The following is a 16,126-nucleotide window of genomic DNA, read 5'->3' as shown; positions in this document are numbered from 1 at the left end:
TTCAGTTGCATATGCCTGCCTTTTCTTCCTTATTTCCTTTGATCAGTAGCTGACCATTTCGCTTAAATCCCTTCAATTACACTTCCCTAGCAGCAGCTTACCTCTGCATTACAAATTTACTGAGATTTTTTTTTTTTTTTTTTTTTATATGAGCTCTTCAGAAAATGGTTGTACAGTACCGAACTGAAGATATGGGGACTTTCCAGATCATATGAACTCATGCTTCAGTACTCCATGTGTTCCACTGCATGTTGCAATGCATAACACTCAAATTGAGAAAATGAAACCATAGCCATAACCATAACCATAACCAAAAAAAAAAAAAAAAAAAAAAAAAAGCAAGCCCAAGAAATACTGCAGGATGATGTTTGGCAAGCTATATTTATATCTAGAAATGTGTAGGCAGTTTTGAAGCATAAGTAATTAAATATTAATTTAAATTACCCCTCCCAAAACAAACAAACAAACAAAAAAACGTATATATGAACAATTATAGATTATCATTAGATAGGATTCTGAAAACAGTTAACTACAGTATTTGTTTGTATTTACAAACAAAAGATAATGTTACAACTGATGAAACTAGTTGCTGATGTGGACAGTCGTGTAAAACATAGCTAAATGTCAAAACTCAGAATTTGAGGATCTTTTAGTATTGTTTTAATAGCTTTGCAAAACAGAATTCATGTTCAGTCATTTATGGTTTAATATAATTTGATTTAGAATATTTTTTTTCATCTGAGACGTTAGATCATCTTTTAGAAAAAAAATAGACAGGTATTTAATTGCCTGGAGACATTAAGAATGTATATATAAGTATATACACATGCATATGTATTTATTTTTTTAGGAAAAGGAGGATGACAAATCAGACACATCAAGCTCTCAGCAACAGAAAAGTCCACAAGGTCTGAGTGACACCGGGTATTCTTCTGATGGGATATCAAGTTCACTTGGTGAAATTCCAAGTCATATCCCCAGTGATGAAAAGGATTTACTCAGAGAATCTAGTAAAAAAGACCCTATTTCACAAGAAAGTCCACCGAGCCCCTCGGATCTAGCTAAATTGGAAAGTACTGTCCTGTCTATTTTGGAAGCTCAGGCAAGTACACTTTCTGATGAAAAATCTGTGAAGAATAAAGAACTTTATGAAACATACAGTGAACAGACAAAGGAACAGCATAAAACAAAGCCTTTGCCAGTCACTCCAGAATCTTACAGTTCAGATGAGGAAGACTTAGAAGCTATTCATGAAGGTGAAGGAACCATTGTAGAAGATGGCAAAGCAAGTGCTTCCTCCCAGGCCATTCACAAGGAAGGAGACGGAGGGGATGACATACCAGCAAGAAGGCAACGGTATGATTCTGTGGAAGATAGCAGTGAGAGTGAAAACTCACCTGTCCCAAGGAGAAAAAGAAGAGCTAGTGTTGGTTCTTCAAGTAGTGATGAGTACAAACGAGATGACAGTCAGGGATCAGGTGATGAGGAAGACTTCATTAGAAAACAAATTATAGAGATGAGTGCTGATGAAGATGCCTCAGGTTCTGAAGATGATGAGTTCATTAGAAATCAGCTCAAAGAGATCAGTGTAACTGAAAGCCAAAAAAAAGAAGATGTGAAAAGCAAAGCCAAAGGAACTGCTGGAAAACATAGAAGAATGGCACGGAAAAGTAGTGCAGGCTATGATGAGGATGCAGGAAGACGACATTCATGGCATGATGACGATGATGAGACTTTTGATGAAAGTCCAGAACCAAAGTATAGGGAAACTAAAAGTCAAGACAGTGAGGAACTTGCTGTAACGGGAGGAGGAGGTCTTCGGCGTTTCAAAACAATAGAATTAAATAGTACAATAACAAACAAATATTCTGAGGCTTCTGAACAACAGAAAGGTATCTTATATTTTGATGAAGAACCTGAGCTAGAGATGGAGAGTCTTACAGATTCACCAGAAGACAGATCTAGAGGAGAAGGGTCTTCTAGTTTACATGCTTCAAGTTTCACACCAGGTACATCTCCCACTTCAGTGTCATCACTTGATGAAGACAGCGACAGCAGTCCTAGTCACAAAAAACTAGGAGGGGAGAGCAAGCAACAGCGCAAAGCTAGGCATAGGTCACATGGTCCTCTTCTTCCAACTATTGAAGATTCTTCAGAAGAAGAAGAACTACGGGAAGAGGAAGAATTGCTAAAGGAACAAGAGAAACAGCGTGAGTTAGAACAGCAACAAAGAAAAAGTTCTAGCAAGAAATCTAAAAAAGACAAGGATGAACTGAGAGCTCAGAGAAGAAGGGAACGTCCAAAGACTCCTCCAAGTAATCTTTCTCCCATTGAAGATGCATCTCCAACAGAAGAATTACGACAGGCAGCAGAAATGGAAGAGCTTCACAGATCTTCCTGTTCTGAATATTCACCTAGTATTGAGTCAGATCCAGAAGGATTCGAAATTAGCCCAGAAAAGATAATAGAAGTTCAAAAGGTTTACAAGTTGCCTACTGCTGTCTCACTATACTCACCAACAGATGAACAACCAGTTGGAGTTCCAAAAGAAGAAAGCAGTCAAAAGACATTGAAAAGTGCTGAAGAGGTATATGAGGAAATGATACATAAGACCCATAAGGCCAAGCCATTTCAAATTTCAAATGAAAAAGATGAGGTGTTTGAAAAAGAATCATTATACGGTGGAATGCTAATAGAGGATTATATTTATGAATCTTTAGTAGAGGATACCTACAATGGAACTATTGATACTAATCTTGTAATGAGACAAGATGAGAGTAATGAGTATATACAGCAGAGAGGAAAAGAGAAAAAAATAAGAGCTTCAGAACAGATCTATGAAGAACCACAGAAAATTACTGATCTACAGGAAGACTACTATAGTGTAGAGCCTTTACATTCAATTGTGCCTCAAGAAGATATTGTTTCTAGCTCTTACATTATTCCAGAAAGTCATGAAATAGTTGTATTAGACAGCACAGTAAATGCCACTACTGAGGAAAAGCAGTTGTTAGATGCAGAAGCTGCTTATGAAGAGCTTATGAAAAGACAGAGAATGCAGCTAACCCCTGGGTCCAGTCCAACACAGCCAACTTCAGGTTTTGTTCCTACATCTGATACAAAGATATCTAATGTTGGAGAAACAGTGGATAGTACATCTTTAACATCAAGCACTACTTCAGTAATCTCAGATGTATCATCTCTCAGTAGCACAGCACTTTCTATTCCAGATGTTAAAATAACTCAGCATTTTACAGCAGAGGAAATTGAAGATGAATACTTAACAGATTATGCCAGAGAAATTCAAGAAATAATTTCTCATGAAACATCAATGTTGACATACTCTGAAACATCAGAAGGTGCTGCATCAGTTTTACCCTCTGATACAGCTTCCTTAACATCATCTACATCTTCAGTTTGTACCACAGATAGTTCATCACCTATAGATAGTGCAACCACAGGTTATGTAGATACAGCAGATGCTGTAAGTAAACTAGCAGATTCTGAAGATGTCAGGATAATAGCCCAAATTCCCTTAACATCTACAAAAGAGTACTCTGAGGTGAGCATGCCTTATGAATCTGTTTCTGGAGCCACTAAAAAGCCAGCTATAGCCTCAGATATGGAGAGGGTGGATCAAGCTGCAGTTTGTTTGCCTGAAACTGCACCTTCATTAGTGTCTACTACAGTTACAAAACCCCAGCAATATGCAACTGATACCATTACATTTGATACCTCCAAAGCAGAAAAGGTTGCAGCTAGAAAAATGAAAAGTACAGTAGAGGCTGGCATTGTCAAAATTCATCATGAAGATTTAAACAAAGAATTGAGCATTGATATGACAAAGATTAATTTGACTGGTGCTACATCTGAGCAACTACCCACACGTATAGCATCAGTTCAAGTTAAAGAGCCTGCATCAGAAACATCTTCTGTACCTACTCCCAGTGTTGTAAGTAAGACCAGCATGGTCTCTGTGTCTTCCTCAGCTCCTGTTCCAACATCCAAAATATTTTCACTTTTTAGAAGCTCTTCTTTGGATTCTCCTGCACAACCTTCTCCACCCCCACCTCCTCCTCCTCCACCACCACCTCCTCCACCATTACCTCCACCTATTTTACCCAAACCAGCCATTTATCCAAAAAAGAAGTCACAGATTAAGACTCCAGTGGCAACAGCACCCACAATGGTACCTTCAGTCACAAGTGTTGCAACACTGGAGTCCACAGCTGTTTTAAAGAATCATGTGGTACCTATCACAAAAACATACACCCCAACACCACCTCCTGTACCACCCAAACCATCCTCCATTCCAGCAGGGCTCGTTTTCAGTCACAGGCCCACTGAGGTAACAAAACCTCCAATTGCTCCTAAACCAGCGGTTCCTCCACTCCCAATAACTGTTCATAAGCCAGCAGAAACACAGGTGAAACCAATAGGTTTGTCATTGACTTCAACTATGACTCTGAATTTGGTTTCTTCAGCTGAATACAAAATAGCATCTCCCACATCCCCTTTGTCTCCACACTCTAACAAATCATCACCAAGGTTGACAAAACCCTCACAGGAAACCTATGTTGTCATCACATTGCCATCTGAGCCTGGAACTCCTACAGAAGCTATCACTAGTCAGGCTGTTACCAGCTGGCCTTTAGAAGCACCTTCTAAAGAACAGATTCCCCAGCCTATGCAACCAATTTTTACTCCATCCATGAAAGCTATGGAAATTCCGAGTATGGCAGATCAGAGTATGTATATTTCAGCTGCTTTGCAAACTATCCCTGTCACAACACAATCAACTTTTGAAAAAGTACCTAGTTCAAAATCAGAAGCAGTAACAACAGAGGTAGCCAAGACTACAGTATCTGTAGCGAAGGGCCCAATGCCCAGTGTTGGTTTAGGTAGTGTCGCTATTACTATACCTCCAGAACCAATACATATAGTAGATCAACCCAGGTATAGAGAGAATGGAAGATTCCATCCTTTGGGTGATGTCATTGATCTTCGCACTTTAACTAAGATGGATATTGAAGTGCGAGACAGCTGTATGGATCTGTCTGCTGTTTCCATGGATGTGAGAAGGCTAATGCCAGCAAGTGACACATGTGGGCGGCCAGTAAGTACTGTCCAGCCAGCTATAATAAATCTCAGCACTACATGTGTTGCAGATCCTTCTCTGTCTGTAGTCACTGAGACAGTAACTGTCATGACCTGCACTGCCACTGTAAGCTACACTACCAGTACAGACAGCCTCGTGGATCTGGGACATGCAATGACAACTCCACTGCAGCTAACAACATCAAAACATTTTGAGCCTGCATACAGAGTGACAGACAGCCAGACGTTCTCTGCAAGTAGAGATGAAGTGCCAATAAATTTATCCCTAGGTACTTCAACACATGCAGTGACATGGGCTACTACAAAGCCTGTTACTGTACCTCCTGTTGGTGTTACAAATGGTTGGACTGATATCTCAACTTCTCAGGAGCCAATGGAGAGTGGAGCAGTTGACCTTAGCACTACAAAATCCCACAGAACAATAGTAACAATGGATGAAACTACTTCAGGTGTCATAACTACAGTAATAGAAGATGATGAAAAGCCTGTGGATCTCACTGCAGGGAGAAGAGCTGTCTGCTGTGATATGGTTTATAAATTTCCATTTGGTAGGAGCTGTACAGCACAGCAGCCTCCAACTACACTTCCTGAAGATCGCTTTGGTTACAGAGATGACCATTATCAGTATGATCGTTCAGGATCATATGGCTACCGAGGAATGGGAGGTATGAAACCATCTATGTCTGACACAAATTTATCAGAAGCTGGACTGTTTGCATACAAAAGCAAGAATAGCTTTGATTATCGAGTTGGGGCAACTGATGCAGCAGTAGATCTTACTTCTGGAAGAGTTACTACAGGTCAGTATGACACAGCAGCAGATCTTTCTTTGAAATATGATTTTGATGTTCCTCACCTCATTTCAGGATGATTTTTAAATGTATTTTTATTTTTCCCCTCCTTCTTTTGTTTTGTTTTCTTTTGGACAGTGTGACAAATTATTCTGGATTACACCTGTATTTCATGTCTTCATTTTACATATATGTTTTGCACAGAGGTGCCTGCATGTGCCTGCATGTTCAGAAATGCTTCCTTCACATCTAAAGTAGATCAGTTACTTGAAGATTTGCATGCAGTTTTCCCTTTCCATTTAATTCATCAAGATGGGATGACTTTCAGAATCCTCAAAGCAGCATTCTTTTGTGGGACTGGACTGTAATTTTGCCCTGTAATTTCAGGTGAGGTTATGGATTACTCAAGCAAGACCACTGGTCCTTATCCAGAGACTCGGCAGGTAATTTCTGGCATCGGTATCAGTACACCACAGTATTCCCAAGCAAGAATGGTATCATCTCTGGGTTCCCCGTTCGGCGTTGGAAGTGTTTTGAGATCATCCAATGGTGTTGTTTATTCTTCAGTAGCAACTCCCATCCCATCCACATTTGCCATCACTACACAACCCGGTTCTATTTTCAGTACAAGTGTCAGAGATTTGCCTACTCTCCAAACAATTGACTCAGTGCCCTCCTTATCAACTTTGCAACAGAGTCAACCTCTCCCAAGGTCATACAGTTTCTTGACAACAGTAGCAACTGAAAAAGATGCAATTACTGCCCTTGATATTGAAACAGGCTTGCCACCTCTTACTCTAGAAACTATTGCCACTGAGCCAACTAACTTAATACCTGCAACAGCATCTGAAGTTTATACAGATGTAATCGAAGATGAGGTTGGTCTTCTCATTGCCCCTGAAGAAGGCAAACAGCAACAGCTTGATTTGGAGCGTGAACTTCTTGAGCTTGAGAAAATTAAGCAACAGCGCTTTGCTGAAGAGCTGGAATGGGAACGTCAGGAGATTCAAAGATTCAGGGAACAAGAGAAATTTATGGTACAAAAAAAGCTTGAGGAGTTGCAATCCATGAAACATCATCTCTTATTTCAGCAAGAGGAGGAACGGCAAGCTCAGTTTATGATGAGGCAAGAGACTTTAGCACAGCAACAGTTGCAACTTGAACAATTCCAACAACTTCAACAACAGCTCCATCAACAGTTAGAGGAACAAAAAATACGTCAAATATATCAATATGGTTATGACCCTTCAGGGACTGGCTCACCACAAACAACCACAGATCAAACACTCCTGGAAGGACAGTATGCAACCACAGAAAATGGACAGTTTTGGCCTACTGATGATGTAACCACTACAGCTTCAGGAGTGCTGGGTATTGAAATTCCACAAAGCCAAACATGGTATACAGTTCAGTCAGATGGCATTACCCAATATATACCTAGGTCTGGTATCCTAAGCTCTGTTTCAGAAATGTCTCTTAAGGATATTGATGTTAGAGAGGAGAAGCAATTGAAAAAGAGAAGTTCTATGCCAAAATTACGTGGTCCATATGAGGAGCTGGATGAGACTCTGGAAGATGAGCCCAGGTGTTTCAAAAAGATAGTAGACAGTGGAGTGCAAACTGATGATGAAGACGGAGCAGACAGAGGTTACACAAACAGGAGACGGAGAACTAAAAAGAGTGTTGATACAAGTGTTCAGACAGATGATGAAGATCAAGATGAATGGGACCTTTCTAGCAGATCCAGAAGAAAGCCTCGTGTAGGGAAATACAGTGAGAGTACCACTGAGGCAGACAAAGCTAAACAGTTCTCTAAAGTATCTAGTATTGCAGTTCAGACAGTAGCAGAGATTTCAGTACAAACAGAACCTGTAGGAACAATAAGAACACCTTCAATCAGGGCCCGATTGGATGCTAAGGTTGAAATCATAAAGCACATTTCAGCTCCAGAAAAGACATATAAAGGAGAAAGTTTGGGATGTCAAACAGAGACAGAGTCAGATACTCAAAGTCCCCAATATCTGTCAGCTTCATCCCCCCAGAAAGATAAAAAACGCCCAACACCATTAGAAATAGGCTACTCAGCCCACCTTCGTCCAGACTCTACACTGCAGGTAGTCCCTTCCCCTCCCAAATCTCCCAAAGTTCTCTATTCACCTATTTCACCTGTTTCACCAAGCAAAGTTATCGAGTCAGCATTTGTACCCTATGAAAAACCTATCACTGATGACATCAGCCCTCAGAAGATGCTACATGCTGACATTGCCAAGGTTCCTCCATCAAGCCCAAAGGCGGCAAAGATGATGCAACGCTCTATGTCTGATCCTAAGCCCCTGAGTCCCACAGCAGAAGACAGTTCCAGAGCTCAGTTTCAGTACACTGAGGGTTTCATGGTAAGAAGTATTTGCTTTCTTTTCTTTTCCTTTTTTTTTTTTTTTTAGTATGCAGTTGTACAGCTATCAGTACAGCATGAGATCTGACACACCCATCAGAAATTCCTATGTATGCAGTCTTTTTGCACATCTTACCTAAAAGTCACAAAATATCTGCTGTCTAAAGCAAAGGTCATTTGATTCATCATTTTGTTTGGAAAAAAGAAGAATCCAAATTACAGTCTTAGTGAGATTCAGAAGAGAAAAAAAATACAACACACAACAAATCCTTATTCAGAATTTGGATGGCACCTTACATTTTATATCTCTGGTGGTTTTACTGCCAGACCCAGTACAATATCGCAATTAATTGGCAATAAAACAGCTACTACCAATTCTTCAGAAAATTAAAAAGAAATATATTCTGTAGTAATATAGCTCCCAGCTCTTGTGGCACACTGTAGTGTATTTACATTGGAATTACTGCATATACCTTCTGAGAGGCAGCTGAAAGCAGATTTGCAGTGGCATGATTTAGATGTCATTTTTGATCCTTGTGGGTTGTTTGTTTTTGTTTTTTTTTGGCCATTTATGATTCTGTGGATAATCTTGTGTCCCAGTCTGTACATACATCTTTTATCTCTTCCAGAGTGAAAGGTTTCAGACCATGAATCCATTTTTTGCTGTTTTGTTTTGGATAGGGAGGATTATCAAGAAGTTATACAAGTGCTGGAGGTTGTTTCTGACAGGGCCAGAGAAAGGATGCTGGATTTAGATAGAGACAGCAATAAAGGAGTAATAAAGGACTAACATCACCAGGATTTAAATTTGCTATTTCTGCAGTATTCCTTCTCCTTGAGAAGTAAGATTTTTGATTTGTGAATCAATCCATTATTTATGAATGAAAGGAAGTAGTCTTGGTGAATTAAAAACAAACAAACAAACAAATAAACAAACAAAACAAACAAAATATTTAGCATGTTCTTGGCAGTCCATTTGTCTGAGTCTATTCCCTTCTGTCAGTTGCAGGCTCAGTATCTTATTTGTGAGAGCTCTAGGAGAGCTGCCATTCAGGTTCTTTAGTAATTTTTACTTTTTATGTTCAGTTATCTGTGAATACATAAGTATATTCTCTAGTACAGACTGGACAGAATAAAGTGGGTTTATCCCTGTTTGATATTTTGTGGTGACTTTCAGCTAAGGGATTGTCTGGTTATACCCTTCAAGGCCCCTATTGTAAGCAGTTTCTGCAGCTTTACATATTTATGCAGACATTAAGTAATTTCTATACTGTTACTGTTTCAAAACCATTCTTTGAAGCTTGAAGGGAAAACAGTAGTCATGGCATTGGTATTCCATATCAACTCCATATCCCTATTGCAGGATTAACAGTGTGAGAAACAGTAACACAAATACTCATTTCATATAGAGGCCTTGGAACAGCATCTTAAAGAACGTTGTTCACAGGTTAGAAATTGTTGGGTTGTACTAGATTTTGGAAAGTAGGTATTAATATTGTAAAATAACTGGCACTGCAGTGAAACTATTACTGATAACAAATGTTCACTTATTTTATAGATATATATATATTTAATACGAATTGTATAGTTTGTATGATGGTGGATGATAAATTATATGAGGCACTGATTGTTTAAAGGCTTTTACATTAGAGCTTGAACACATGCAGTATTTATTAATCAAGACATAGAAACAAAGGGCTTGTATGTATATATGTTCAGTACTTACTCATATGGCTATTGCAGTTTTGCTCTCATCACAAACAGTAATGAGATATGCTGTTCTTATTAGTACGCAGCCATCAAGCAGAAATAGTCCATGTGTCAAAGTAATCTAACTGAAAGAGGTGGACTTTTTATGGATTTTTTTTTTTATAGAATTTGAAGTGCAAGTAGGCAAACACAAGGAAAGTAAAAATCTTCCATAGTTTTAAGTGGGCTGCACTAACTGTGTCATGTGGCAGATGGTGGGAAAGCTACTCTGCAAACTTGCCGTGACCACCATGGCAGCTTTCAGCCCTGATGTTATGTGAAGTGTTAAGCATTATTTTTTCCGATGTAGGTTCTTATGTTCAGTTAGCTTTGTCTGGGATCAGATGAAAAATAAAGGAGCAGAAAAGATACATGATAAACAAGAATACAAAAAAAAAAAGAAAGTTTCAGAGAGTGATCTAATGGCATCATCAGAATCTGAAAAATATTGGGATAATTTGCTTTGGAAGTTTGTCAGTTTCAGTTCTCAATTATTCAGTTCAGTTATGCTAGAAAGCAGGGATCTTCAGTTTCCATAAGACTTACAGTATTCTCTTCAGCAGAATTATGGTTTTTTGAAAGTGAGAACCTGGTTTTAAGACCGTAGCATCTTGGCAGACAATGATTTCTTCCATTGTGCCTTAATACCCTCCCTCAGAAGTTCCTCCTGAAAGTCAGTATACACACAGTGGCACTGTTTACAAAGTGCATAATCTGTTGACATTTTCATAGAATCACAGAATCATAGAATCAGAATATTTTTCAGGAGCAGATTTGTGTTGTTGCAACAACATACTGTTGTTGTACTTGAGTCTAAACACAAGATCATTTTTGGATTATCCTACTAGTTCTGAAACTACAATGTTTCATCAACATTGAAATATATTAGGGACTGCAACATTTTGTTCATTCTTTGTACAGTGTCCGTAGCAGTTAAAGTTCTCGTGTAAGTTCTCTGTTTACCCTTTTTTGCCTCATGACTGGTGAGCACCTGATTGTAAAAGGGAAAAGTAGAAGAGATCAGATACATCATTCAGAACAATGAAGTTTAGTGCAGAAAAACTTTTCAAACAGGTCACTCAGAATAAGAGGACAATTTTGAATATAAAGGAAAAAAAAAAAAAAAAAAAGGAAATGAAAGATTGATCTTTCAGTGCCTTAGGGAAATGGAGTGTGTACAGGAATATTTTTTGCATGGATGAATATCCCATCACATTTTTAATAGTTCTCATTTCAGGGTTATGTCTTTGTCTCCATTTAAAAATACTGCAGGTGAAAAGGGCGTTCATATGTTCATGTGCATATTTCACAGGCTTCATTTTATGACAGTTTATCAAAAATGTTTATCCTTATGCAATCAATGAGCCTATAAGGGAAAGAATAAAATTGGTCTTAAAATCCTTTCTAAAGATTACAGTGAAATGACATTTTGTCCTCCACTTTCATCATTCATGTCTTTCTTCCATTTAAAAATGCATTTATTATAACATTTCAAGAAAAAGATTATGGGGACTATGAATAAGATGATGAAATGATAACCCTGCTTTTTACAACTGCTGTTGTAAATATAACTTTATGTTCTTTATTTTGCCTTTTGTAGGAAATTATTACAATGTTTTATCCAATCTAGTATAAGTGAAAGGCTGAAAAATAATCTGCCTGCTAATCATGTAATTATAAGTATCAAAAAATATTTCTTTCAGCACATTTAATGTTGAGATAGCAAGTTATATGTTTACATTTTCCATTACTGTCTATAGTAGTTATTGCCTCTATTGCCATGAACATAGAATGAACATAGGTGATGCCTTCCTACTAATCTGAAGTAAGAGCATTTCTTTCCATTTTATTTCCTTTGATGATTCTTGCATAGTGTGCAGTTCTGTGAGTAATCCAGTGTAGCTGTGTCAAGGAAGAATTGTGAGATATAGGTTGCCTGCATGAAAAAAGACTCACGGAAGACACCCATCTAGAATTGTTACCATTCAAAGATATTATTATTCCTCCTTGTGAAGCTTTGTGCTACTTGAACTCCCAGTGGAAATGACCTTCTTGACGCTGCCTTTTACAGGCTGCCTAGCAGCTGTGTGTGGTAGGATTCTATGGAGAGTGATACCATAACGGTGGTCTCCATGGGGGCACAAGGAAGTCTTAGTAGAGTTTGGAAGCAGTGATTCAAATTTATCTATACAGCATCAACAAAAAAAACCAACAAAAAAATAAAAAAAGTGAGTACCTGACTAGTTTAATAAAGAAATAGCTTTATACCAGTGCATCACAGATCAAGTCACATGCCAGTCACAGTCAACTTCAGCACTTGTACATGTTGCGTACGTATAATCAAAGATGGAAGTTGTCTGCTTTTTGCCTTTGGATGTAAAATGCCTGCTCAGCTAAACTAAAGCAAATGGCAGGAGATCTTGCACATGAACTGTCACTCTCATACAACATCTACAGCTTAAGCAGTGCATAAAGCCTCAGAAGAAGTGTTTGTATTAGTGAAACTAATGCAAAGACACATCTGTCAACAGCCTGACAGCCTCAGGGTAGAAACTGTGTATTTAAGCGTCCACAGTTTGAGCAAATTCTATCAATCTATTTATTAAGAGAGTTACCAAAGACTTCTTGAATTTTTTGTCCAATGTTATTTGCTGCTACTGTAGGGCAAATATAATTCAAATCTTCATACTATGCTAAAAAAGACAATGATTTCAAGAAAAATCTCCAAAGATTGTTTATTTATTTAGGTTAAACAAAAGCCAAACTAAACCAAACCAAAACAAAACAAAAACAACAACAAAAAACTTCACCTATTGCTTCAGTAAGAGCAGAAATTTTTTAATACCAATTTTGTCATTTTTTTAAATGCTGAATCACAGTAATCTATGTTTTATCTTCTTTAGTACTGTACTGATAATAGATTTCAACAACACAAAGTGACAGATCTGAAAGTGTTGCCTCAGATACATAGCACCTGTTATGTATACATAATAAGCGTAAAAGTAAATTACAGAAAATACTGTTCTCTGTAATCTATCACTGTCCTCAGTTTAAAATCAAGTTAGTGGAATGTACCTTATTAACATCTATGTTGTACCGTGACATTTCTGCCTTGATCATGATACTGTAATGGCAACATAATTCCTCATTTTCATCAGTAAAGTTACATAATGGTTTGGATAGATACTTACTGTATGTTGCTTTTAGATGGGCTGTATCTATTTTGAATGGTCCTGTTATCATTTCGTGCTCGATATCATTTAATATTTTCAACTACAAGGAATGTGTTTTCATCTGTTTTCTTCTTTAAAACTGAAGGTTAGGACCTCAGTAATTTGGGCTGTCTTTTCCTACATCAGATATGCTGTACATCTGGGCACTGGAGAGGGGAAAAAAAGTAGTGTCTCCCAGTATAATTAAAACCTTCTGTACATCATATCTATGATGCTTTGCTTGTCTTTTTGGACTAAACTGGTAATCAGATCTGTATGATATTGAAGAAAGTTCTGCTTGCATAATGAACAGAGATAAAGCCTTGGGATAATTGCATGGTTTTGGGTTGGGTGTTTCTGTTTGTTTACCTTCCTCAGAAGCAGGAACTAGGTTCATTTCTTAGTGTTGTTCCAGAATTTCAGGTAACAGTTTCTGCTATTACCAGGACATTGGTGTTTCCCTTGGTTTCTTGTTGTAGTTATGCTTCTTGGGTGGTAGTTTGTTATAGCTCTTGTATTTATTGTAAAATACTTAGAAGTTATTTTTGGTCTGTGATATATGTGGTCACATGATTGAAGCTACAGAAGGCTTCATTCAGTGACTTAATTTTCCAGTATAGTCCCATGATTTGGTCTGGAAAAAAGGAAGAATATTTTTTTCCCCTTAAAAGAAAGTTACCTTTAAATATAACATGACTATTGCCTCATGCAGAAACAGCAATCATTTGGGTTTAAGTATAGCAGTGTGTTGTGTGAGGAACTGGCTTTGGTAGTATGATGTAAGAGTAACCTAGATTTAAAGAACAAGTTTTGTTGTTGTTGTTGTTGTTGTTTGTTTGTTTGTTTGTTTTTCCTTTGCTTCCAGGAAATCTAAATGACATCTGTGGGCTGTGGTTTAACAAAACTCTTCAAAACTCTTCTTCAGGCAATGGTGACAACAGGTCCTTCATTTTGACTGTGCATACACCAGTCTTAAAGCATAGTCTGGGAGTGGCCTGATTTGCATGGTTTGTATGGTTTTCATGCAGTTCATTAACTGCTCACTTGGGTCAGCTTAACAGTGTCTTAACAGTTAGCAACAGGCTAAGTCACTGGTTCTGGATAGGCACACAGTGTAGTTTTCTACATCCCTGAAGAGTGCCCTATAGCTTGTGTATGAAGCTGGTTCATTGTTTATGGTCAGATCATATTTTGAGATTGTATTTATGCCAGAAATCCAGAGAAGGTGTAGATGTACCCGGTGAATTCTTTTTGTGCTTGAATATCAAGTCAAATGCTAGTATGCCTAGTTGGGTTCATTGGAGGTGCAGAAAAATGTGCATAAGACTGGCTTTCTTTATCCTATTTTGAATTACTTTCAAAAGAGTTTCCTGTTTCATATTCATATAACTAATCTTTCTTCTCATTCAGATATTCTTTAAAAAGGCATTTTTAAAGTAGCAGTGTCAGTCCAATACAGCAGTGTACTGGGAGACAAAGGCCACTGATTCTTGCTGCACACCATTTCTCCTCTGCATTTCAAAAAATAAAATACAATAAATAAATTTAAAAAAATAACCTGAAATTTAGGATCTCACATATAAAGACAATTCTTGATCATCTTTTATTCCTATGCAATTAGCAAAATATCTATCTTATCCTTTAACTACAAGTTTTTAGCTAGATTTATTATTACTTTTTTCCATTGAAGTTTTGATGTATTTACAGTTTAGAGATCTGTTAACATTTCAAGCTACTGCTTCCTGGGCTGTATTTGAAATCCTTTGGAATAACCTCTCTGTGACTCAAATAAGCCATCTTTTTTTTCCATCTGTCTCATCTTCAAAACAGAAAAACTATCCTGCATTTGGTCAACATATCCTATAAACAGTATTTTCTAAAGAACATTTAACTGGGTCACTCTGAATTATTTGTTACTTTTAAATTAGCTGATTTTAAGTATTTTCTTTTTAATGAAGGGACACTCATTCATAAGAGAAAATTATTATGATATTCAATTTCTTGCTTTTCAAATGGTATCTTTCACAATCTGTAATACAGCCTGAGATTTATGGCAGAGTTAACAAAGAGCCTAGGTCTTCTGTCACGTGGGCCTTTTCTCATGTGCTGACAGTTCATCCATCTCCCCATTAGCCAGCTCTCATTTACACATTGAAAAAGCACCCATGGCCACAAATCCCTACCCTGACCTACTTCAACTCTGAAGTTGAAAAAGCCTCAGACTTTTCTCGTTTATCAAGACATGGAATACAGTAGTTTATCTGAATAAGTAGGATGAGGGTAAAAAATTACTAGTGTAATTCATTGCTTGTCTAGATGGCCAGGGAATAACCTGACTGAATTCAAGAGAGTTTCTCTCGAATGTTCTGCTGGCAAGTTTGACTTCTGCATGTCATTCTGTTGACTCTTATGAGCAGTTTTAACAGAAGCTCAGGAAAATTATAGTGTACTGAGAAAATGGATATACATCCTCAGGAAGAACAGTTTAGCAAAAGACCAGCATCTACAAAAGCTTGCTACAAAGGAAGCACTGAGTGTGCTTTGTTAGCAAATCATTTGGTATACTAGAAGCAGAACAACAGATCACATCAGCTGATGCTAAAGCCCCTACAAGTATGCCTTATGCAGCTGGGGACTCTGACACTGGAACTGGTTTATATTGTGGTTTGATGTTGTCCACAACATTGATTTGGACTGGTCTCCCCTACCGGGATTTGAGCACATTTGAGACACAGTTAGAACAGAGCTTCCTATTTAGTTTTATCCCTAAAAAATCTAGTTGGTATGCTCAAAATCCTCCCTGCAAACTGTACTAACATGCAATAACTAGAGAAAAACAAGGAATTTGTTCTTGTCAAAGTATT

General features: G+C 37.8%; 1 protein-coding gene across 23 annotated transcripts in view; it reads left to right on the top strand.

Moving 5' to 3' along the window:
- PCLO (piccolo presynaptic cytomatrix protein) overlaps positions 1-16,126 on the top strand; it is a 371,480-nt gene that overhangs the window by 176,682 nt on the left and 178,672 nt on the right. For all 23 annotated transcript variants that reach the window (XR_014697644.1, XR_014697645.1, XR_014697646.1 and 20 more), the window contains exons 5-6: positions 851-5,918; positions 6,297-8,302. Coding sequence is in view for 17 of the 23 variants with exons in the window: in XM_084534908.1 (XP_084391034.1) it covers positions 851-5,918; positions 6,297-8,302 (7,074 nt within the window). In the remaining 6 variants the exon portion in view is untranslated. The remainder of the gene's footprint in view (positions 1-850; positions 5,919-6,296; positions 8,303-16,126) is intronic.

This window comes from Aythya ferina (genome assembly GCF_964211825.1).
Source record: "Aythya ferina genome assembly, chromosome: 1".
Taxonomy (NCBI): domain Eukaryota; kingdom Metazoa; phylum Chordata; class Aves; order Anseriformes; family Anatidae; genus Aythya; species Aythya ferina.
This window is presented reverse-complemented; position numbering and strand designations above follow the sequence as displayed.